General features: G+C 33.3%; 1 protein-coding gene across 1 annotated transcript in view; it reads left to right on the top strand.

The window, feature by feature from the left end:
• Positions 1-25333, top strand: part of LOC132758902 (uncharacterized) — a 132052-nt gene that overhangs the window by 58767 nt on the left and 47952 nt on the right. Inside the window, exons 5-9 of the mRNA XM_060750611.1 lie at positions 2639-3340; positions 6485-6731; positions 8445-8602; positions 15595-17175; positions 17781-17846. Coding sequence (XP_060606594.1) covers positions 2639-3340; positions 6485-6731; positions 8445-8602; positions 15595-17175; positions 17781-17846 — 2754 coding nt within the window. The remainder of the gene's footprint in view (positions 1-2638; positions 3341-6484; positions 6732-8444; positions 8603-15594; positions 17176-17780; positions 17847-25333) is intronic.

The raw sequence follows: 25333 nt of genomic DNA, 5'->3' as shown, positions 1-25333 counted from the left end.
AATCATTTATGAACATTATTGATTTACACTGTGTCTATAAATCACAAATATTCCTAGATATTCCGGCGAGAAAACTAATCTAAAATTGATAAATCTTTAGAGATTTAATTCACTTTGAAATTGAATATTTGAGCCGCATTATGGTTGATTGCTTGTCAATTTGTAAAGATACATTTTAATCATATTTAGAAACAGACATTTCTAGTAAAACACTTGCAATTTTGCTGTTTGGTGCGTCATATAAAGAATATTTTCCTTACCTCTTCTATTGTACATTTTAAGCAAAATTATTCAATTATAAAATGCAATATGTTATATTTAAAGTAATATTTCAAGGAAGTGTTTGATATCGCATTTAATCATAACATACTCATTACACTCGTGTATGAATTGCAAACCGATTTTTCTTAATTGATATGCAATATAATTCCAAAGCTAGAAAAAGTTTTATTAAGTAATACAAAATACATGTATATGTTTTTATTTGTCGGTTACGATAGAAAACAATAATGATGCCAAAGTACTAAATTTATCAGATTCACTTCATTTTACATGTAATGATATGGTGTTTAGGTATTACATAATTTTCAGTTAACTGGTGCCTACTTTGTCCCGTTTGGGCGGTGCACCAAGGGGTACCTTTTGATTGGTCCAGTTTGGCTGGATAATGTCGGAGCCTTGCTTTCTAAATATATTGTATTATCTTTTATATCTTGCTTCTTATTCGGCAGGTGATCAACATTAAATAATTGTATACATTAAAAACGTATTTTAGTTTAAAAACACAGAAAACTAGATTACTCTTTCACAATTACCACTTGTAATAGACACAGACAAATTGCCAAATAATTACTTTATAATCGATCCGATTTTATCGTATACTGTTCGATGACGTCATTGGTTAAACATGCGCGCTTAGCTTAGCTTGGAAGCAAGTATTTCAGAAATTATTTGAGCCGTGTCATGACAAAACCAACATAATGGGTTTGCGACCAGCATGGATCCAGACCAGCCTGCGCATCCGCGCAGTCTGATCAGGATCCATGTTGTTCGCTTACAAACCCTATAACAAGTAGAGAAACTGATAGCGAACAGCATGGATCCTGATCAGACTGCGCAGATGCTGGTCGCAAACCCATTATGTTGGTTTTGTCGTGACGCGGCTCATTTGCTGTTGATCCAGGGGATTGAATAAAAATTTGTATATATGTTTGATCCGAATATTGACTTCCTGTCACGATCTTCTAAGATAATTGTGACATAATTTCAAGATGTACTCACAAACACAGGACAGTGCATAACTGTTTAAATTTGACGTATTCGAAACAGATGAGTTTTTAACCAGGTTTTCCGAAGGTAAAAACTGGTTATTAGATTGAGGTATGTCGGCGGGCGGATGGGCGGACGGGCGGGCGGGCGTAATTATTTTCTTCTGTGCGCAACCCCTCCTACATTTCTCAACGGATTTTGACCAAACTTTCACAGAAGCTTTGTCATCCAGATCCCTGGTGCATATTGTCAGGCTTTTGTGATTGAATAATATTTGACCTAATTATGGCCCTTTGTTTTTTCCTTATATAGAATATATAGTGAACAATTTCTTTTGTGCGCAACTCCTTTACATTTCTCAAAGGATTTTGTTCAAACTTTCACAGATTAGCTTTGTCTGCAAGTGCCCTGATGCATATTGTCGGGGTTTTGTGATTGGATAAGTTTTAACCTTATTATGGCCCTTTGTTTTTTCCATAAAATTTAATTATAAGTGTAACATGTTCTTTTAATCACAACAAACTTTAGTTATAAAACAGAAACTATCTAGGTTGGTGCATCCCTGCCAGCTCATCTGCCTGTTTTTGGGTCTGTAGAGTCAAGGTCAAGGTCATTGTTGCTAAAGATAGAAAATCTGTTTTCAGTCAGATCACTGTTACTAAAAATAGAAAATAGGTTTCGGGTGAATAACTAGTTTGGAATAAGATATTTTTATGAAATTTGGTGTAAAGCAATTTTTATAAAGACCTCACTTGGGATGGCTTTTTGCCCCCCCTCCCCTAGGGTCAAGGTTACAGTTACTAAAAATAGAAAATTCATTATTCATTATTTACATTGCACATAGTTACATTGTTTGTTGCTTGTATTTGATTTGTATTTCGACTACAACTAATAAGGTAAAGGTCTTGTTTATTATAGTGTCACCCCTACTGAAAGGGCCAGCCATTTTGACTTATGAGACACCTTTTGGTTGCATACCATGTACCTCCCAATTGCTACCACTATGCCAGGCGCCAGGCGGATAGAAATCGGTAACCATTCATTTTAACTACCTCGCGGCTCACGAAGCGGCCATTTCGGAACGAGTCCCACGAGAAACATTCATCCTTCAATTAACGCTCCCCGTGGGGCTCGAACCTTCGACCTCCCGATCCGAAGGCGGACGCCTTAACCACTAGGCCAACGGTACCGGTTACTAATATCTACAATGATGATAATTGAAAACCTGATTTCGTGGCATTGCCATGTTTCTTGTTTGTATTTATATTAAAGAAATCCTATGCATGTATAAAATATTCCCAAGGTCTGATATATTAATACAGTTTTATTTCTAGATATATCAAATGTTTCTGTAATTCTCTATTTGCAGACGACATATGAACAGCTCAAGGAATGTAAGCAAGCAGAAGAAAGATTAAATAGTTTCTATGATCTCTCCAAACTTTTGATCATCGGCTTTGAATTGTTGAAAGGCAAGCAGAGTCTTCATTTCACAGCGCTGTGTACTATAAATAGAATTATCGATATATGCGTTGTTTACAAAAATTACGAGGTGAGTGCGTTGACAAAAAGTGCCGAACAAGTGTCTACCAGTGATTTGTATCGCGGTTCCAGTCCAAAACGGAAGGGAAGTCATAATACGTCTGAAGAAAATACGGCTCTTAATCGTCACTTCTCGCTTACTAAACGAGAACGGCGAATGAGTCACGATGCGCACTCTAAAGGCGACCTTCATGAACGCCACGCAGACGACAGGGAAGATTCTAAATCTAGCAATACATCTAATTGCACGCAAGTGCATAGAACCCCTCTTGAAATTCTCACATCATGTGACCCTAGTCAGATTCTCAGTATTTTACATAACAATATCACCATGCATAAGCGGATTATCGGAACCCGGCAAAAATGTACACCAAGTACAAGATGGCGTCAGTGCACGCACCATTGTTTACAAATATTCAGTGCCCGGATATTAACTGTGATGTGTCACGGGCCAAATGTTCAGCATAAACTGGTCAACGACGGTCATGCGAAAACGTTAGTTGAAGCGCTTGACCCCAATCATGACCCCGTAAGTAACATTTACCCTATGCATATTTATTATCATTATTAATTACTATATATGTATAGCCCTTTTCATTCGATAAAGACATATTAATACCAAAATTATCATATTTTCTTCTTAAAGATCTGTTGCCTTTTGACAATTATTAAAGTTTAAATCAGAGTAACATTTGGTAAAGAAAAAAAACAACCTGACATATTATTTTTTATTTTACAATCAACAATGATTTCTTCAATTGCTAAGCATTTAACGTGCTCTTAATCCATAATTAAAATCTTGCACATTAAGTTTGGGGTGTGGCATTCATTGTATTGAAATGTTGTATTCAGTGATGAGGCTAAATATATATGTTAATAAATGTGGAGGAGAGCTTTACATATTTAAAGGCACATCAGAAATGAATACATTATTACTTCTTTAAAAAGGGAACCATGCGTTGTATAATGCTTTACTGATACATTTAGAACATGGTAGGTGCTTATCACCTAAAGAAAGTAATGCTAAATGTGAAGTAATTTGTCATGAAAATCAAATGTTAACAAAGTTGGTGTCGTGTTTTACTTCCAAACCCGTGGTTTGGTATACGAGCAACTTTTTGGACACAAATATAAAACACTTTTTAGAGAGAAAAGCGCGCTTTGGGGGTTTAAAAAGCCATATTATTATACATGTGGATTGACAGTACAATATATAATAGCATTGAAAAGCAATTGTTACGACAATATAAAAAGATTTTATTTGCTTGCAAAAGTTAAATCAGTTGTAACGTTTTGACATGTTTTCATTAAAATTTTATCTGTCAAAAACTCACACATTACTATAAATATATCAAAAAATCTAATTTCCTGATTTGACATTGAACACATTAGTTGAAAACTTCAGAACAACCAATCTCTCATAATTCTGCTTTAGATTTAGACATTTCTAGTTTGTACATCAAGGCTGGCTTTCATGGATTGTGTCGTAACTGGTGATATAGGGCATGCCCTGGTGACGTAAAAAATCTTCCCTCGGAAGCATTAATCACAAAAATATTACATGAAAATTGCAGACTCGGTCTGCACATGAGGGATAGTGAAAAAGTGCAACAACCCTCACGCCCCTAGCACCGGCGTGAGCGGTACTCAATTTTCAAAACTAAAAAGTGCTGGAATCAATGATACCGAAGAACCAGAAAAAAATATAACAACACTGAAGCCTTTTTAGGGCGCTTAAAAATCAAAAAGGATCCACTTATTTTTTTTACTATTTACCGTACAAAAGTAATTTTTAAAGATATATCATGCTCAAATTTGATATTTGAAAAAGCCAAAATAGTGGATTACTTTTCATTCATTGAATCTACACAAATTGTGTATTTTAGATTAGAATATTGAGATATTATTGAGAGCAGCCGATTGCATGTGGTATCAAACTTGTCTTTGATTAACTCAAACAAAATGTCATATTCTTAAATATTAATCAGTCAAACGTTTACTTCAATCTTTATTCATTCTAGAGAGGAAAGGCAATATTTGGAAATGATTGATTATTGTATAAGTCGTCTCGGGAAAACTCATTTTCTATTCATTAAGTCCGAACAATTCCAAATATTGAACTTGTGCCAAAATTGCAGTTTATTGTGTTCAAAGATCGAAGAATACTAACAAATAACATGTTGTATAGTGAGTTGTTTTCTCCAATGTCATATATATCATTGAGTAAAATATATTTTGTATACTGTCTGGTCATGGTGTAGAAGGGAGAAAATATGGCTTGTTGCTCAGTCGGAAGAGTTCTGGTGGTACGTCACGTTGCCCAGTCTGTCACAGATACAGTTTGCCAGGTTCTAGTGACGGAAATATCACAATGACGGACGGTCTCTTTTTTATATACTCACAATTTGGGGTTGAAAATTTCTAGTTGCGGTCATGTTACATATTTTGCACACGCTGCAGCATTTGATAGATACAGTTGGATATTCATTGAGCAAATTTTTTCTTGTAATTTTTGTAGTTCAAATGTTGAGAAATAGCATGTTTCCTTTTGGTTATTTATTGTTATGACAGTTTTGGCTATTTTTGTAACCAAAGTACATCAGACCATTATATTTTCGAATTTTGTAACTCAAATCAAAAATATGATCAAAGGTCTTGATTCATTTATACAATGTACACTGTTTTGTTAATAAATATTAGCATATTGATATATTCAAAACAGAGAAATCCCACACAATTACAACTCAGAGAAAACAACAGTATGACTCACATGCTGATGTTGCTGTTAGTATCTGTATGTATGTAGATCATGATTACATCTGTGCTATAGTCATTCCCGCCAGACTTCATTATGTTCGTTACTTAATAGTGATATTTCCGTCTTCTCTTCTTTAAACAACTCCATTAGGTCAAAACCCTAAGGGCATAAAATTTGAAATCCTTAATGCGACACTCAAAACTGGAAAGTATATAAAAAAAGATAGATAAACTCAGAATTATAAAAAATAATCGTATCTGCTCAGAATTAAACACAATATACATATTTAATGCAAATCTTAGCCATGTTTGAGTTGAAAGAAGTCATTTTACGCAATATAAACGATTATTTGGGGGGAAACGGTTTGAGTGGATGAACTAAAATTTTGTATACAAGTTATTGGTATAGATCTACACCAAATGGACAAACAATCTCGGATGAATATACCTTTACAGTAACATAAGACAAATTCAAAAACATTAACATACCATTGAACTTTCTTCTCAGGTTTCTCAGAGTTTTAAATTCTTTCAGTTTGTAGTTAAGTAGTTTTGAGTACGAATAAAGTTATTAGAATAAGTGTATGTGTTGTAAGTGATGGCGGCTTCGATCTTTGCTAATGGATTTAATTGTGGAATTGGGATTGTGGGTAAACCTTAATATGGTTTAAAACAACAACTTATTTATTTTTGATACTTATCATTCTTAACAATAATATATCTCTTTCAAAAGTAAAACATTACGTTATATCAAAAATATAACAATAGCCTGAGACCATTGAGATACATTCAGCCATGAAAAAAATATTTCATTGTTATGAGAATAATTATTATCATTATTAGTATTATTATTTTTGTTATTACTGTTATTGTTATTAATGTTATTACTGTTATTTTTATTGTTTTACTATTCCAGCATTTGTTGTGCCTTCTACTACAAAGCCTATCTTCAATTGCCCTAAACCCCTCCTATCATCAAGTGTTAACCGACGCCGACATTGCCGATATGTTGATGCAGCTTCTTTTGCCGTCGGATGAGTGGTATTACACAAACCACAGCACCAAGTACGCAAAATACGTGAAATATCACGCCGCTCGCATTTTGGTATACCTCGGACAACTCCATAGGCTTGGTGGTCGTGTTGATCTCTTTGATACAAAAGGTATTCAATCAAAACTTTATTTATTGTCCAAATCTGTGTTATGTTTTCATTTCACTTTTTTGATCACGCTTTATATCATGGTTCAAAAATATTTTATTGTTCTTTGTATACAAAAGGTAATACTTTTTTATGTTTAAGATTTAATACTAAAAACATGAGAGTTGTTGCACTTCCCATTAACACTGTAGAGCAGAATCTGCAAATTTGATTTTTATGCTCTCGGAGAATCTCTATTGCGACAATAATTATCAAGGGCAAAATGGCTGGACAAGTTCTGGCATTATAAGCAACTGTTTATAATAGTATATAAGGGAATACATGTTTATACAATAACACGTCATATCCTTCCCTAAATGTTGGAACATTTGTTTTAATTTGCTCACTTTACAGAGTTGTTAATAACAGATGAGTACAATGTCAATATGATTGATATACTAGTATATTTTTATCTACATGCATGTACAATAAATAAATACACGTTAATGGTGGTCTATGATGGCATAATAGTTATGTTTTACCGCTATGAATTCAGATATGACAATCTCATATATTACTATATATAACATAGTATGGGGATCGTAGAAATATTGAAGATATAGAACAGTTTTCATAACGTATTTTAGCATAATTTTCATTTTGTTTTCTTGGTAAGAAATACTATATATATGTATTGATATAGGGAACTTTTTTGTTTCATTGTGACCTCCATTCACGTTCATTTGTTCACCCGCAGCACGAGATTTGCGGTATAATATATTCGACATTTTCTCCTGCATTCTGCGAAATCATCTCCATAAATAAGAGGCCTTTAAGGAAATGTGGATGCCAAAAGTTATCGCATTTAATGTTATTATATCACATTTTTTGTTCCTTGTGTAATTTATTTAGAGCCTCGGGTCTGTTTTAATCTAAGAGCAAAACGAGAAATTGCTGAATGTTTTATCAAGAAGCAGACGAGAGAAATGTCAGACGAGAAAGTGGAACAGCGTGCATAGAAAATCCAATTACTGGTCAATTTTATTGATCGAAACAAAAAGCAAATATTAGTTTTCTAACGTACCATATTTTAACATGGTGCTATCTACGCAGTAAGAATATAAGTATACCGCGGAGAACAACAACAACTACAATAAGAGCAGTGTTTGATGTTGAGTGTTGATCAATTAATTGTTTCCCAACAGATTAGCAGTAATTCCCGAACAAATTTGTCCGAAGTCTTTATTTCTCATTTCTTAGCAAATAGACTCACTAATTAAGTTTACACATGGCGTATTGTACTCATTTGTTGGATGAAAAATGCAATAAATTATACAGTTAGTGCTCTACAGTGTGATTAATAAATGTATTATAATGTATATAAATGAATTGTGATTAATCGTATAATGTGAACTATGCCTTTATATGTTTTATAATTTAAAAAAATGTTTATGAACCGAAATGATCACATTTACGGTTATCTATGGTGACTGATTTGGTACGCTTAGCGACAACACGACAAAGCGCCAAATGGCGCATTGTCGCGCTGTTGTCTTGTCATCCTGTCTCTAGCGCGGCACGCAAAACGGTACGTATTTGATCTGAGAAAATTGGGTGTTTAAGAATAATCTTTGCAAGGCATCTCAACTATTAGCATCAATTTTATTACGTGAAAATTAAATGTTTTAGTACATTGGAAAGGGTTATATTTCTTATTTGTTTTTATTTTATTTCCAGTTTTTCAAGATGCTGTGTCTAACAATCCAATACTTCAAGTGAATAGTCCAGAAGATAGTTTTATAGAGCTAATGGCACTAGGTCGTATAGTGATGTGGAATGATAAACAACATATAGAGGCTGCCTCACTTGAGGGTCTTATAACTCATGTGATTGAGGTAAGATAACATATAGAGGCTGCCTCACTTGAGGGTCTTATAACTCATGTGATTGAGGTAAGATAACATATAGAGGCTGCCTCACTTGAGGGTCTTATAACTCATGTGATTGAGGTAAGATAACATATAGAGGCTGCCTCACATGAGGGTCTTATAACTCATGTGATTGAGGTAAGATAACATATAGAGGCTGCCTCACTTGAGGGTCTTATAACTCATGTGATTGAGGTAAGATAACATATAGAGGCTGCCTCACATGAGGGTCTTATAACTCATGTGATTGAGGTAAGATCACAAATTATACACTTCATATAAAACTACTTCATATAAAACTACTTCATATAAAACTACTTCATATAAAACTACTTTATATAAAATACTTCATATAAAACTACTTCATATAAAACTACTTCATATAAAACTACTTCATATAAAACTTCTTCATATAAAACTACTTCATATAAATTTACTTCATTTCACATGTACACGAAATAAAGATTCTATATTAGAAAATATTGATAATTCCTACACAGTTTTATAAAATTAACATGTTTTTACTTCACACAAAGGAGATATGTTATGTTTAAAATTCTACACACTATAGGTAGGTAGTCACAATATCAATATATTGTGGACAGTTTTTTTGTTTGTTTTTTACAAAACACCATTTTTTACTTGACCTGTAATAGGGAATGCTACTTTTCATACATAGTTTACCCATTCTTTGATCCAAATCAGACATATTCAGTAAAAATTTCATTAATATTTTACTCAAAGATGAGCATAGTACATCTGCAATTTTGTAGGATTAGAACATATAAAAACACATATAATATAAAGCATCTTCATATATTACTACAGTACAAGAAATAAAACCTATTTTGAGATCTACTAGTGAGTTCAGGTTTATGATATACCGGTTACAAAACCTCTGATCACAATGTATAATAGGCTGTATACAATTACCCTATGTAGCGTTCAGTCATTCCTTTTTTGACTTGAAACGAACCCAAAGGTTTACAAAACAAGCATTAATATACGTCACAGCAAATACTATAAGCCTAATTTGGTATTCATAAACAAAGCCATTTATCTGGTAAATGAGACCACGATTTGTCTCTTCTGTTTTAATGATACAATAAAGAGATGTTCAAGTAATATGTCATTACCGGTCGTTACCTTATTAACTTCATTTATAATATTTTGTTTACTAACTTTGTAAAAAGTCTAACAATGTTTGAATTCGTATCAGGGTTTAATATCCTAATTTTGACATTTTACATCGAAAACATAGAAAATGAACATATGTCTTTTATTTCATCAATATTTCTCAATATATCATTTACAAGTATATGATAAAAATCATAAAATGAAATATTATTTAAACATTTATAAAGGTCGCCTTTTAAAAGTTATAACATAGAATGTCTCTGTTATTAAGGAACACATGTATGATACCAAAATATAACACTATTATTTCTAAGTATACATGCGTCATTCATTCTGATAGTGATACACAAAGTCATATAGAATCAAAACTTGTTCTTTATTGATTTATAACGTCACTGGAGAACGTGTCAAGAATTAAAACGTATACCAAATCATGTACAGTGCACACCCCACTGTCTGTTTCGTTTGATTGGCTCATTTTTTCTGGGGTTACAGGGAAAGAGATAACGATAGAAAAGTCATAGTCTGATGCATGTACATTAGTTACTTTTTTCTTGGCTTTTATATTGTGACGACAGTAAACGTGTTTTTACTTATGATACAAAAGAGAAAGAACATCAAAACACGCGGCAATCTGATTTATACTCGGCGGCTACGTCCTCTCGTACAAATCAGATAGCCTCGTAGTTCGATGCTCATTCTATTACTTATAAAAATATAGCTTTGGTTATTGAAATAGTCAATGATTTGTAGTATATATTCTATTTCGTTTTAAACGATAATTAAACGAAAATAGCATTTCTTTATTGAAGGACTTCCCTAGATATTTTCACTTGAAGAGCCTCATCATGTGCCTTAAATGAACCTTATTAAAAATAGATAAATAAAAAAAACTCAGATCACCTAGTCACAATGAAAATTGGGATCATGAATCAGTTTTTTCCAGTGCTTAAATACACTATTTAGACTGACTATAAATTATTGAAAAAGTTATTTTGAATCTTCAACTTACTGAACAGATAAAATAACCTCCGGGAAAAACAAACAGATACGTTCATATGAGGATATAAAGATATTCTGTGTTATATAATCATAAAAATCATCATCACCGGACATCTCTTAATGTTCTAATTAAGACTTGTTCTTCTATACTCCATGTCAATATTTTGAATCAAACAGTAAATGTAAAGGAAACGCGATTATTTATGAAATGGTTCATGTACATAATTTATCTGGTTTATACCTACATATATCAATGTGATTTATTACGTCAGTCCATACCATCTGAAATACAAAGGAAGGCTGGGAAGTCGCCATAAGACCTTCATCTTGTCATTGTATACCATTAAATCATTTTATACCATCATTTAATGCTATACCATCATATCAGTATATTATACTATCATATCATACTATACCATCATGTCATCCTATACCATCATGTCATCCTTTACCATCATGTCATACTAAACTATCATGTCATTCTATACCATTATGTCACTTTATACCATTATGTCATTCTATACCATCATGTCGTATTATACTATAATGTCACACTATAATATCATGTCATTCTATACTATCATGTCATTCTATACCATCATGTCATACTATAACATCATGTCATTCTATACCATAATGTTATTCTATACCATCATGTCATACTATAACATCATGTCATTCTATACCATCATGTCATATTTTACAATCATGTCATTATATATTTACAATCATGTCGGTATATACGATCATGTCATTCGATACCATTATGTCAGTATGTTCCATCATGCCATTCTATACCATAATGTCATTCTATATCATCATGTCATTCTATATCATCATGTTAGTCTATAGAATCATTTCATATTATATCATCATGTCATTATATACCATCATGTCATACTATACCATCATGTCTTTCTATATATTATGTCGGTATATACCATCATGTCATTCTGTAGCAACATGCCGGTCTGTATCATTATGTTATTCTATACCATCATGTTATACTATATTATCATCTCAGTCTATGCCAACATTTGTTTTTCGTTTGTGTTATATTTTGTTTTTCTTTCTGGCTGCTATAAAGCATTATAAGGCAGTAAATGTTTGACGTGTCGACAACGATATTCCCAAATGTACGATCTGTAAATTGTTTACCCATTGCTGTTACAGCCGCGTTATTGCAGTCGCCACAATACATCATATTGTTATGTTTTGAATGATTGAATGGTATCTATAGTGGTTGGTAGGCGATGTAGAATTGTGCGAGTTTCGTAAATTAATCAAACTTTTCTTAACGCTTTTATAAATAACCAGATAGCTCCTGAATTTGGTGGTGTGTTTTATCTAACTTCAAATGAGAATTAAATGTTTGCCACCGGGAAATGTAGAATGCTTGTAGACTAACAAACCAACACCAAATATATGGAACAGATATATGGAATGATAGGAGTAAAATAATGAAAACCAGGGGAAAAAACGACATACATTTTCTGTTCCGGTGGATTTTAAAATCTTGGTATATATTTTAAGGCATAGTGTTGACATCCTTTGCGCAGAAGTCTGGCCTCTAATGTATTTTAATGTCAAGGTCACACATGCACGTCAAATGGAATGTGCATTACTTCATATTAAGTTTATTAAGACAATTTGAAGTGAACGATAGCCAGTTTAGTAGCAAAAAAGTCAAGGTCATACTTAAATCCGTGGATGCATTTTGAAATAAGTTGGCACACTTGTAATATATGAAAGCATTTGTTTATATTATAAGATAACTTGATATAACGACTTTGTTGTATATCAAAAGTGATGCTCCTCAACTTGATCATTGATTTGTTTCTAACGACAATTTTCGTTTTTTATAACCCGATCAAATAACAGTGTACGGTATATGAAACACTTTCAGGCATATCTGTTTCTCAATGGTTTCATAAAGCAAAAAAAGCACGGAGTTAACGGCCCATATAGCCCCAAATATGATATTATGTTAATAACTAACTAAAAACCTTTTTATTTTGGTGTTCTGCTAATGGAACTCCACGGAGGTCCAAAGGTCTAGAAACATAAAATTTGAAAACCTTAAAAAATATCAAATGGAACACTTAAAATGGTAAACATTGCAAATGATAACATAGAAATATACTAAGAATTGAATTGAAAATAGATTTTCTGTGCCATTCTTAGCCAGATTTGAGGGAAAAGCGTTGCAACGCTTTTAATTTTCTGGTCATTTTGTGCCATAAAAATGATTATTCTGGAAAAACAGAATGAGGGAGTGAACTGAAAATTTGTACACAGTAATTAGCCCAGACCTTCATCAAATTGTACACAAATCTCGGGAAAATGTTCCGAGCCCCGATACGTCAAAACAACCTCAGTGGAGTCCCGTTATTATAAGTTATCATAGATAATCTTTGGCCATATAGCTTTTTATCTTTTGCTTCTTTTTTATCTTAGCAATTAGTACAGTTAACGTGATTTAGTATTTTGTATGTAAGTCAAAATACGACTTTGTTTATATTGTTTTAAATAAGACGCATGATTTACTGCGGAAGGACACGACTTATATAAAAGTACAAGTACATAAAAACAAGGCTTTATTGTTGATCCTTCTCTTATTAAAAATTTATATCCTATAATTATTTAATGCCCCAGGCATTATGATAAACCATTACGAGCGTGTCAGCAATGTTTATATATAAATAAGATATGTGACACAATTATTGGGTTAACTTTCCCGATGACATTGACTTTATTGTACCCGTTCTGTCACAGTATAAAACGAGAACTGGTATGGAAATGTGGAAACACTTCCCCTTTAATTTAAATTTTCACAACGGTAGTATTTTATTTGACTCTTCGCAAAGTATGCAGCAGTATACAGATGACCATTCGCGGCCATTTTATGCGTGTGAAAACCTCGCTTGTTATGTTCTTTTGCCATTTTCGGGGTTGTCGGGCATTAGTGTTTTAAGTGATATATTTTAGTGTACAAACATTTACCTGAATGTCAAACCATTAAGATAGTTCATAGTTACCATTAATTGTAACGTAATTTGTACGCCTTATAGTTCATCTGGCATTTCTTTTCATTTGTATTTTTTCTTGTCATTTCTTGAACACAATCTTCATTTTACGGTGCAAAAATTGTTGAATTTTTCTTTTTAATGGTTTATATATTTATTGTATTAACATATTCAAATGAAAACATTTAATGTTAAATATATTACAGCACACATTTCACGTCCATCAACTAATATGTCAATGTAATGACGTGAAGTTATATCAAATATTCAGCTCATAGTCTTGTTTTATTCCCAAATTAAACGCAAATACTGATTTTTTTGTTTTAAGCATTTTATGGCTTTGTCTGTATTTTAATGGTTGCGTCTAAAATTACAAAAGTACACTGCTAAAATGTATGTTTTGTCCTACATTAACATGTTAAAGTACATTGTGTTTTAGGTTCATTTTCAATTTGTGTTTGGAAAAGTGATAAAACAAATCATTATGGATATAAGGGATAACAAATACGTGAAGAAAATAATAAACAACCTAGTTTAATATTGCACATGTTATATACTACTTGTTGTTAGGATACTGGCCTGCTTGACTAGATATGTCCGGCATTCAGTCATATACTTCGTCGTTAAACTGTGCACCATTACAAAACAACAGATCATTCCATAAATTAGAGATTTATCAATTTCATTTAAAGAAAAAAAAACGCAGTTTTTGTGCCCCCACTTTAGTGGCGGGCATTTAGATTTACCCTTGTCCGTCCGTCCTTCCGTCCGTTCTCTTTTGTGTCGCACGTAACTCAAAAAGTATTTGACCTAAAGTCATGAAACTTTACAGGAATGTTGATCAGCATGTGTAGTTGTGCACCTGGGTATTTTCGTCTGGATTTATTTAGTATTTTTAGAGTTATTGCCCTTTACTTAGAAAATTTTTGCAATTTTCAACTTGTGTCGCATGTAACTCAAAAAGGATTTGACATAGAGTCATTAAGCCTTACGGGAAGGTTGCTCAGCATATGTAGTTGTGCACCTGGGGTTTCGCTTGTGGATTTATCCAGTATTTGTAGTGTTATTTCCCTTGACTTAGTAATGTTATTATTTTGTTAATTGTTCCTTGTGTGCTTGAAATAGAATCAACCAATTTTACAGGAATAATGATTAACATCACTAAATTACAGGAATAATGATTCACATCACTGTGAAGCTATGCACCTGGGACTTTGCATGTGGAATTTTTCAGTTTTGTTAGAGTCATTGTCCTTGACTTACAATAGTATAAATTTGCAATTTTCAACTTGTTCATGCATGGCTCAAAAAGTATTTAACTTGTAGGCCTGAAAGTTTACAAGAATGTTGGTTAGCATGTGTACTTATGCACCTTGGGGTTTGCTTGTGGATTTATTCAGTATTTGTAAAGTTCTTGCCCTTTACTTAGTAAAGATTTTTAGTTTTTAAAAAAAAATTGACCTAGAGTCATGAGATTGACAGAACAGTGGCGCGGTGGGGGCACCCGTGTCCTATGGACACATTTCTAGTTTAATTTATTTATTAAAAAAAGATTTATTTACAATATTATTGTATAGCAGACTTTATATTAAGACTTTAATAACTATACCGGATCATTTTTCCTTGCCTATAATTATATGTACGTTCCTTTGTGGTTATAAAAGTTTGGCATAAGTAAACAAATTAAAAGAAAAAAATATTAAGCCAAATTTCAGATATTATGGACTCTGATTTATTTTATTGTTGTCATGATTTTCTGTGATTCTCATTTTGTTGCTGTTGTTGTGTTTGCAGGAAGTTGTATGCGAGGAGCTGGAGGACAGGAATGTATCACCTCGGATATCCGTGTCTAGTTCTGTTCAGAGCTTTTGTTGGACATTTAAGGGACATCATGACTTTACCACTCCAGCCGTGTCCCCAACATGTTCCGTTCAAACTTTGAATAATGTCGGATATAAGTCTTTCCGCGAATTTTTATTGATGACACTGCCCCTGATAGTTCATCCAGTGATAACTCTAAGATTACTCGCTCACAAAATGTTTGGGAATATGATTCGGAGGAAAAACGTACGCTCCCAAGATGCGAAATTGAAACCACCGACGGAGGAGAATATTAACGCGGAGGTGAAATGCCCACCGCGGAGTAATTCAGAAAGTGCCAAGTGCTTTGAACAAAGATTGAATTCAAAGCAACAGAAGGTATCCACATCTTCTGGTGACCAGGGTAGGGACAGAAGTAAAACTATTGCTGTATATAATAAACACGGAGCAACATGTAGTGGTGATGCAAATGGGACCAATTTAGCTTTACGGGCTATAGGTGAAAGCTTAGTTACTCCGTTAGAAATGAATATACATCCGGGTCCAAGTCCAATTACAGAACATAGACAAGTTTGTGCTACTCAATCGGAATCGTTTAAAGATACCAAGCCGAGATTATTTCGATGGCAGAGCAAGAAACTTTTGTCAAAATCTCAAACCAGTATACGCTCACAAGACGACTCTTTGTTACTAAAAACAAAAGACCCGGATCTCGCGTCATCCCATGACGTAGATATCATAGCATTCCAAAGGGAGCTAATAAACTTGCCAACATTCGTTATGGACACGCCATTAGATATTTCGCCAGTCTTTTCTCGCTCAAGTTCAGTACCTGAAAACCTCGCTGGACGGTTAAATGCTACAACCGGTTCTCTATGCCAGTTGTCTGCTCATAGCTCGAGAAAAAGGCTTAGTAAGTCAGGTTGTGGGTCCGAGCAGGCAGTGTCTTCCCTCGTACATTCCGGATCTGCCGTGGCAATTACGATGACAGATGTAAATCACCACGATTCTGTGTTCTTTTTACCGTCGGAAGAATCAACTACAGACACTCCCGACGAGAGCGTTGCTAACATTATAGTTCATTTTGACCCTCCACAATCCCCCATGCTGTCTAGTGCTAGTGGAAGTCCTCATACCTTTGACTTCCCACCACCGTCTTTTGGAAACAATCTGTTACAACCGCTCAATAATACGACGAATTCTTCCAGTGCAAACAATGCTTTATCTACAAAAGCGCCAGCTAGCACCAGTGATGAAAGTCATGTTTTGGCTACATTAGCTGAAAAGAATTCGGACGTGTCGGATTCTAAAAACTCATTGATACGACCGGATATATTAAGGATAAGTCCAATAACTAGCCCAATAAATGAAATGCCTATTGCCCACCAAGGTGTTCTACGTGTGATCGAAACATGGATTACTGTGTGCAAATCTGACCTTGAAGGGACACAACTTGTGGTGCATGAAATGAGGGATTTTTTGAAAAAGTTATCTGTTCTTGGACCAGAGTATAAAGTCTGGTGTCAAAAGATTTTAGGCGCTCTTCATCTAGAGGTAAGCAAGATTTTTTACCCCTATAGTGAAACCTTTAAATAATGTTCCAATCTAGTGTTACCTTTACTGTTCTTATTTTTGACCGAATCACTTGAGCAAAAACTTCATTTATGGCTGCAGTTTTTTTTATATTTATAAATGCATATTTGAATGGGTTGGTGTTTACTAAACCCTTTACAAATTTAATATTTCATTACTCTACCTTAAACTTTCAGAATACACCTTTATCGGAGACTTAAACGTCTATACTTAAAATATTAATTCTACCTATAATAAGTGTCACTGTCAGTCTGTTTGTTTTCATGTTTTTGTTTAAATTATTGATCATTCCAATATACAATGTATCTATGATAACGAATTTGGCAAATGTTATTTTTGTATTAAGATAACAAGCAAATATTTAGACTGACATTAGAAAAATAATTTGTAAATAAAGTGTTTTAAACAGTGTTTATACGAAAATATTCGTTGGTACAAGCACACCCGTTAAGTAAATAAACTGAATGTGAAAACTGTTTTCACACTATTTGTAACAGAATTAATTGACTTTTCAGTGAATATATTTTGTCAGTTATTTGTTGAAATGGTGATGTTAATATTTGTAGGAGAAATTAGCAGCGGACGAAAATAGTGAATCACCGGACGATGGTCTTCATGCGCAATACAAACAGGTACGTAAACTTAAAATATAACGACTATATAAGTAAAATGAGCATTTTTGTATTAAATTCAATAACTAGAATTACACTGTCTTGTTAAAGCATATGTGCTGATATCACAGAGAAAAAAAACAAATATTGAAGAGAATTTAAGCATGTTTTACATACATGACCAAGGATGTACATTCTATACTGAATCAATTAACGGACCTCAATATTTTCTACTTTAAAGAAATGTATTCCGTTCGTTCAGAATTTCATTTATAAATGATCCATTTTCATATAACTACCAGGAGATGAGATTTATCATCATAAATATTGAAAGCATTGTATACTGTTTTAATATCGTTATGCAAACCAGAGTTTGCGCTCGGAATTTTCTGATTATATATTATACTTGTATTTACATATATAATGGTATTCATCTTCACTGTTTCTGTCATTACAACATATGCAAATATACCACGATATAAATGATAAACTGACAAATATCTTTAGACATAAGAGACATAACAGATGATGGTATTACGGACAGAATTATACTACAATCATTATAAAAATGTTTTGAAAAGAAAAATGAGGTTCTACAAAGGTGTAGGTAATCAACTGCCAGGGGCAAGCCGTTGTTTCCTTGAACAAGATACTTTACATATATTGCTTAGTACTAGTTCCAGGATCGGATTCGAGAGTGTTTTAATAAACTTATAGCTTCCAACTTTATCAAACTAAAATAATTATATTCGTATATCAACTAACTGCTATTTATAAATGTTCTTAATAATAATGGCGGCAAATAAAAGTTTTATTACTGAGTGCAACTCTTATAAATGCACTACATATTGTAAGTGTATCGCCTCTGTTTATTATATTAATATATACAATAAGTGCATATTGATTCATTCACTGTAATATATAGGTATAACAGATGCACTTATCTTCGTTCTGTAATAACCAGGTTAATAACTGGCTATTAAGTATCCATTAGTTATTCCCCCCTCTAATAATATATCAACACTATAATTATACTGTCAATGAATTTCTTCTTCTTCCTTCTCATGAAAGACAGTTTTGGTACAAGTCATATTAAATCCTCATTTTTCTATATTTAGCATTTCTGGAATAACCTATTTATATGAATTTAGAAGCGGGTATATATAAGAACCATATGGTACATGTAATTATCCCATGTTACAAGATGAAATTGATATTTGAAAATAATTTTTTATTTAAGGTTTAGTAAATATGATTAATGTTATTTTGTGTAAGCTTATAGAGAGCACGCAAAGAAAACTGCATTCGTGTTTTGTTAAGAACTGTAAGTCGTAAATATATCAAAATTATTAATATACTACATGTAGTTTGTATTTCGTAAATATCAAATGTTTCACTAAGAATGAACAAGGCAATAACAACGGTAACTTTATGGGACTGTATGATTTTCTCTGAAATCTTTTAATTAATTTGCATTATTTAAAGCAAACGTACATGTATTTACAGTCCTTAGTACGTACATCTCTGTTGGGTAAAACCATTCATTTTAATACAGTTATACAGTATTTCTACTCTCTTTCATCTCTTTGCCTTAAACTATTTCATCAATGAACTTACTAAACCTTGCAATAGTTGAGTTCAAATGTTATAGTATATGTGTGCGACAGGTGAACGTAACAGTGGTTACGTCATTATGTAGAAACGTTAACTCATTAATAACATTTAACTCGCTAATAACCGAGCAATTACTGATTTATTACATTGTAAGAACACTTGTGAAGAATTTGAAAATATACTGTTAAAGAGTCTATTTTTTGTTTATTTTCCCCAGAAAATCATTGATAAAACAATTAAACTAGTTATATTCCTCTGTAGAATTGCCAACTATGTGACCCGTATAGAAGATGAAGTATAAACATAACTATGTGATCGTTATGTATTCATCCATCACTACCATTGATGAAACTGTCATCACGGCACGTCTTTTATTCAATAACCTTGCCAGCATTTCTCTAGCTAGCTGCTTTTCATATCATCATATTTTTCTTCCCGTTGTTACAAACTAGACACAATCCAGACGTAATTTCTACCATAGGATAGCCATACGATTATTGCTCAAACTAACCATGTTTTGTAGTATATTTTTAATCTTTATAGTTCTAGTGTACATATACTTATAAATAATCTGTCCCATTTTTTTATATACAAAAGTTCTAATAAAAATAAAAGACGTTTATTTGAATATTACAAAGTTTCGTAAGTTTAGTAAATTGTTTACTTAAACAATGATTTAGAACAGTTTACTGTTTTATTATAAAATGGGGGTTAAAATTGAGTTAATGGGGAGGGGTGGGGGTAACGCAGATTTCCATCTTACAATCCTTCATTTAGCATGTATGTACAAGATGCCAAATAGATAAGATATGAAAATATAGGAATGGGTCATAAATAAGTGATAATTAATGATAAATCAAACCAGTAGTAGCATATTATGAGTACTCAATTGGCTATTTATCACTGTACTGTTAAATAAACAGTAGTGATAACTATCTAAGCTATAAAAACTTCCAGCAGATTGCCTACACTTCCCAGAAAAACAGCTGTCTCACACTTTTATATCCCCTCGTAATTACAAGTACATGAAGAATAATTGAGCCGCGTCACGACAAAACCAACATAATGGGTTTGCGACCAGCATGGATCCAGACCAGCCTGCGCATCCGCGCAATCTGATCAGGATCCATTCTGTTCGCTTACCAACTCTATTACAAGTAGAGAAACTGATAGCGAACAGCATGGATCCTGATCAGACTGCGCGGATGCGCAGGCTGGTCTGGATCCATGTTGGTCGCAAACCCATTATGTTGGTTTTGTCATGACGCGGCTCAATTTAAAAGCAACCACTTCTCAAACAATATTTAAGAGGTTATATTTGATGATTTATCTATCATCTTTCTGATATTAATATTGCATTTTTTTCTGTTGAATAGATATTATAACAATTTTAAAGCGTTTGTCTGTTTTATATTTTTTAATTTTATTCACAATGTACATTTCTGATATGTTTACATATATAAAATAGATGGTTTTGATATATATATATATATATAGAATTTTGATAATTAATATTTTATTTTAATATGATATTAACATTACATCTGTTGTTTACTATTCAACTTTATATCATAAAGTCTTTGTTTGAAATTCAAAATAATATGATATAGTTTGTTGTTTTACACAGAGAAGTATGATACGTAAATAAGAGAAATGTTTGTATATAACATGATTTCTTTATCTTATCATATAGTTGGCTAGCTATTTCACAGATAATCAAGTCACGGTTTGCTTATCAAACGATTGGTTACAAAAAAAGTAACTAATATAAGCTATTTCACCTATCTGAGCGTATACCATGCCATTATTTGTATGACCGACATTACTATATGTATAACAAATTCACTTCTTCTAAAGTGTTGCTTTAAATTATGTAATCCTATTTATTCATTTGATGAACAAAGTGCTTTGATATTAATAGTGAAAAAAACAACAACAAATTGTTGAAAAATTGAAGATTCGATATAACCGTGCTAGGATTAAGGATTTTTTTTATTAATTAGTTTAGCACACACACGTAGTAGAATCATTCTCTACAGCACGTGTTACATGTTTCTAGCTTGGAGTAATTCATCCTATTTGCTCGGGCAGAGTGGTTTTCTTGTACATATGGAGTAAATTAATTTACAAATTGTTGTTATTGAAAAATCAAAAGCAAACGGTATATTTAGATAAAATGCAGATAAAAAGAAAGTGTTCGAATTCTTAACTAATGAGTTACAAAATTTTGAAAAGGTAATATTTGGATTGACGTACTGCGATTCTATTATAGTACATACAAAATGTTATTCCAATGTTAATATCATATATATATTGAAGTGTGCGTTGTACATAATACTCCGAAATGTACGTTCTAGCAATATGTGATATATTTAGTGTATTCTATTTAATAACGAGTGACGAAAGATGACAGTACCTTCTGTAAAAAATATTATTTTGGTACAATATATCTACCTACCTACATGTCAGTGGTAATGAAAAATGTACGGATTTGATAGACAGTTCTAATTAAAGCAGTTCAAGAAATGGATGAATGAATTCTGGGTGATCACGTGACTAATTGTTTATCTGCAATAATGATGTTTCGATTAAATGTCCACCATCCTATCAATCTTAAGAAATTTGATATCTTTACACCAGAAGAGAATATTAAATATAAACAAAATAGTTCCAACTGTCATTCTGAGGATGCCATTCAGAAACGGACAACTTCAGAAAATCTCGGTCAACAAGAAAGTGTATCTATTAAGTCAGATTATATTTGCTATTGTGATAAAATAAATGAGTCTTATAATGGAGTACATATAAACAGGGGACACTGCAAGGATATATTAGTATCATATATATACAACAACGCATGTCGGACAAACAGTGAACCTGGTAACAAACAATGGACAAACTGTAAGTTGGTAGAGTTGAACACTGCTCAAAGACATCATATAAATAGGGAACCAGGCCACGTTGAAGGGCGGCGTGGATTGTTGTACAAACCGGGAACCTATTCACAGTCTCATATACACAAATATAGAGAACATATTTGTCGTCATGTACCAGGGAGCGATGAAGAAACAGACGACGAGGTATTTATAGAGGAGGATATATCTCAGTCTTCAACACACCAGAAATGTCCACACATATCTTGTCATGTAAGTTCAATATGTTTGCCTTGTTTGGTGTAGCCTGGATTCCAGTCTGTCGATTTTTTTAAGTGCTTCTGTTCTCCAAATCGACAATACAACGTGTACGTAATGAATAAGCAAAATAAATGTTACAAATAAGCAAAAAGTTCCAGGCTATGGTTGGTGCATAGAGATGCTTGATTTCTAAGTGACGTTGGGACAATTCTAGTAAGAGCAATCAGGTATATACATTTGTAATTAATAGTTGAATGATTGAAATTCAATTGTGAATACTGTCCCAAGTACAATGTATATGTTTAGTTCTTTATATTAACAAATTAATCACCACTTTTATTGTTGGAATACATAATCGACATTGATTTTAAATCACGGTAGCTTTATGCAGGCGTCACACTGTCCCGAAATTGACACCAGATGGGCATACGAATATGAATTTTTTAATTTCGTGCGAAGATAGCCCCGAAATTGGTCGACAGTCTCACAACAGCCGAAACAAGTACGATTCCTACAGAAGGTCACGCGATCGCATCCGAGCCACACACCATTCCTACCGAAGGTCACGCGATGGCATCCGATACACACACGAAGTCACCTCAAAGATCAATTTTGTACAAAGTAGTTTACCATCAGGACAAGCGAAGGTCACAGGATAGGTACACGACGTCGTATTTTGAGTACGATGCCTTCGTACGTGGTTACGAAGGCGTCAAGTGACCTTCACCTCCGGATGGTATACAACCCACGGCCAACCACGGCAAATTTCAGTTGCAGATAATATTGGGAGCTAATTAAACTACGTTTAAACTTCATTTTGGCTCTTCAATTCTATTCACACAAAAATCTATGGTAAAAGTGATGATTTTGATATTGGTATAGTAAACTATCCACATTTAGATGGAGACGTACCGCATGCAATATCTGACGGGGTATATGTATCTCGGTAAATTAGTTTCGCTAGAGGTTTTAGCAACGTGAATTTCGTCTTATGTATCATTTAAGTGATAAGCCTATCCATGCTCAACCTTGCGCTCTGTCCGTTTTTCTGGAGGTCCTTTTGTGTTACTTGGTTCTTGTTGCTTCGTTGTGTAGGGGTTGCGTTCATTGAACGTTGCCTTTCCTTGTTGATCTTGTTTATCATATTTGATAAAACTTTATCATACCACCCAAAGTGGGCCTGTGGGCCTCTTTATGTTTTCCAAGGTGTCTTAAAAGTAGCAATGCATTAAATTAATTGCAAATAATGGAAGCTGTTGATGTCTCTGTAGAGATGTGCAAGAGTGACAGATGAGGAATATGGTCTAGCCATTTATATGTCCACCATGATAAACATGCAACGCTTGAGCCACTAAAAATTGCTTTCTTCGGCCTCATCGTGGTCCCATCCCGATGACATCGTACCAAAATACGATGGTGACACGACGGTATTGCGGGGGCTTCACGTAGTCGTGTTCCCTTTTTAAGACTATCGGGAATCTTCGTGTTTACTTCGTATTGTCTTCTTGAGGTTAAAAATGCCAGATTGCACCGATGATCACACGAAGAAAAGACGAAGACTACACGATTTGACAAGATGGCTTCACGACGGCCTTACGAAGGGCAAAATTAACATACGAATTCAACACGAAAATGAACCTTCGCAATGTCTTCGGACAATTTTTTGGCATGCCAAAGATTTTGGAACCGCTCACGAAGTTGCTGCCGGAGCTTGTAATATTTAGCCGGGGATCATACGATGGCAAAAGATACCCTCACGAATGGCACGATGTTATTACGATCAGATCCGAATTTGAACATTTCCTTATTCGTGTGTCCATCTGATGTCAAATTCGGGACAGTGTGACGCCTGCATTATATGTAGTCAAGGTATTGAGATATCAGATTCCATAAAAAATGCATTTAATCCATTGCTTTTTCCTCCGGCAGATATAAATTAAATCTAAAACGCATAATGCAATTTAAGTAAAATGGTGTCACATCGTTATTTACTAAGATTTTTTTAAATAAAAAAAACGATTTTTTAAACATATAATTTATATTATGCTACTTTCTTTGGCGGACACCATACTTTTGGTTTTACGATAAAGTAATTCCCAGTCCCGGAACTATATGATAATAACCCGAGAAAGGACTAATATTAAACTTCTGGCACACTTAGGATTAATATTCGACCCTGACACACTTATATAAAATATCAAGAATGAATATGCATTTTGTTGTTATTATACAGGAATAAACAGAAATATTTATCAAGTTCAACCTAAAATAACAAACTCGATTTCGTTTTACTCGAGATTACGAGTATTTGAACTATAATGTTCATATTTCGTTTCTGACATTAATCAGCTTAGAAAGTGCAATTCTAATACATAAATGAAAACATTGCACCGAAATAACTTTATTTATGTCAACGAAATATCTTGTTTTTACAAAATAATGTAACCATAGTTATTTGCGTGTCATTCCTAAGACCTAGTCTAAAGTCGACACGTGTCTCCGTATTAAATTCTTGAAATTTGTGATTATCATGCCCTTATTTGAATGAGTATGATGATTAAGTGAATTGAAAATATCTATTGTAGATATCGTGAAAGTGTCTGATTATTCTTAATAATTGTAATATTTATATCTACAATGTCGTCTGCTTTATTTAGAATAATGTACTTTCTCGCCATGTTCCATCACACTTTGTGACGTCACTAATTATCTAATGAAATACAGGGTCTTCTGATGTTAGGACGAAAACGTCACAATGTT

Source organism: Ruditapes philippinarum, unplaced genomic scaffold, assembly GCF_026571515.1.
Source record: "Ruditapes philippinarum isolate M1 unplaced genomic scaffold, ASM2657151v2 ctg1949_1_1_1_1, whole genome shotgun sequence".
Taxonomy (NCBI): Eukaryota; Metazoa; Mollusca; class Bivalvia; order Venerida; family Veneridae; genus Ruditapes; species Ruditapes philippinarum.
The sequence above is the reverse complement of the archived record's forward strand: the minus strand, read 5'-3'. Positions and strand labels throughout refer to the sequence as shown.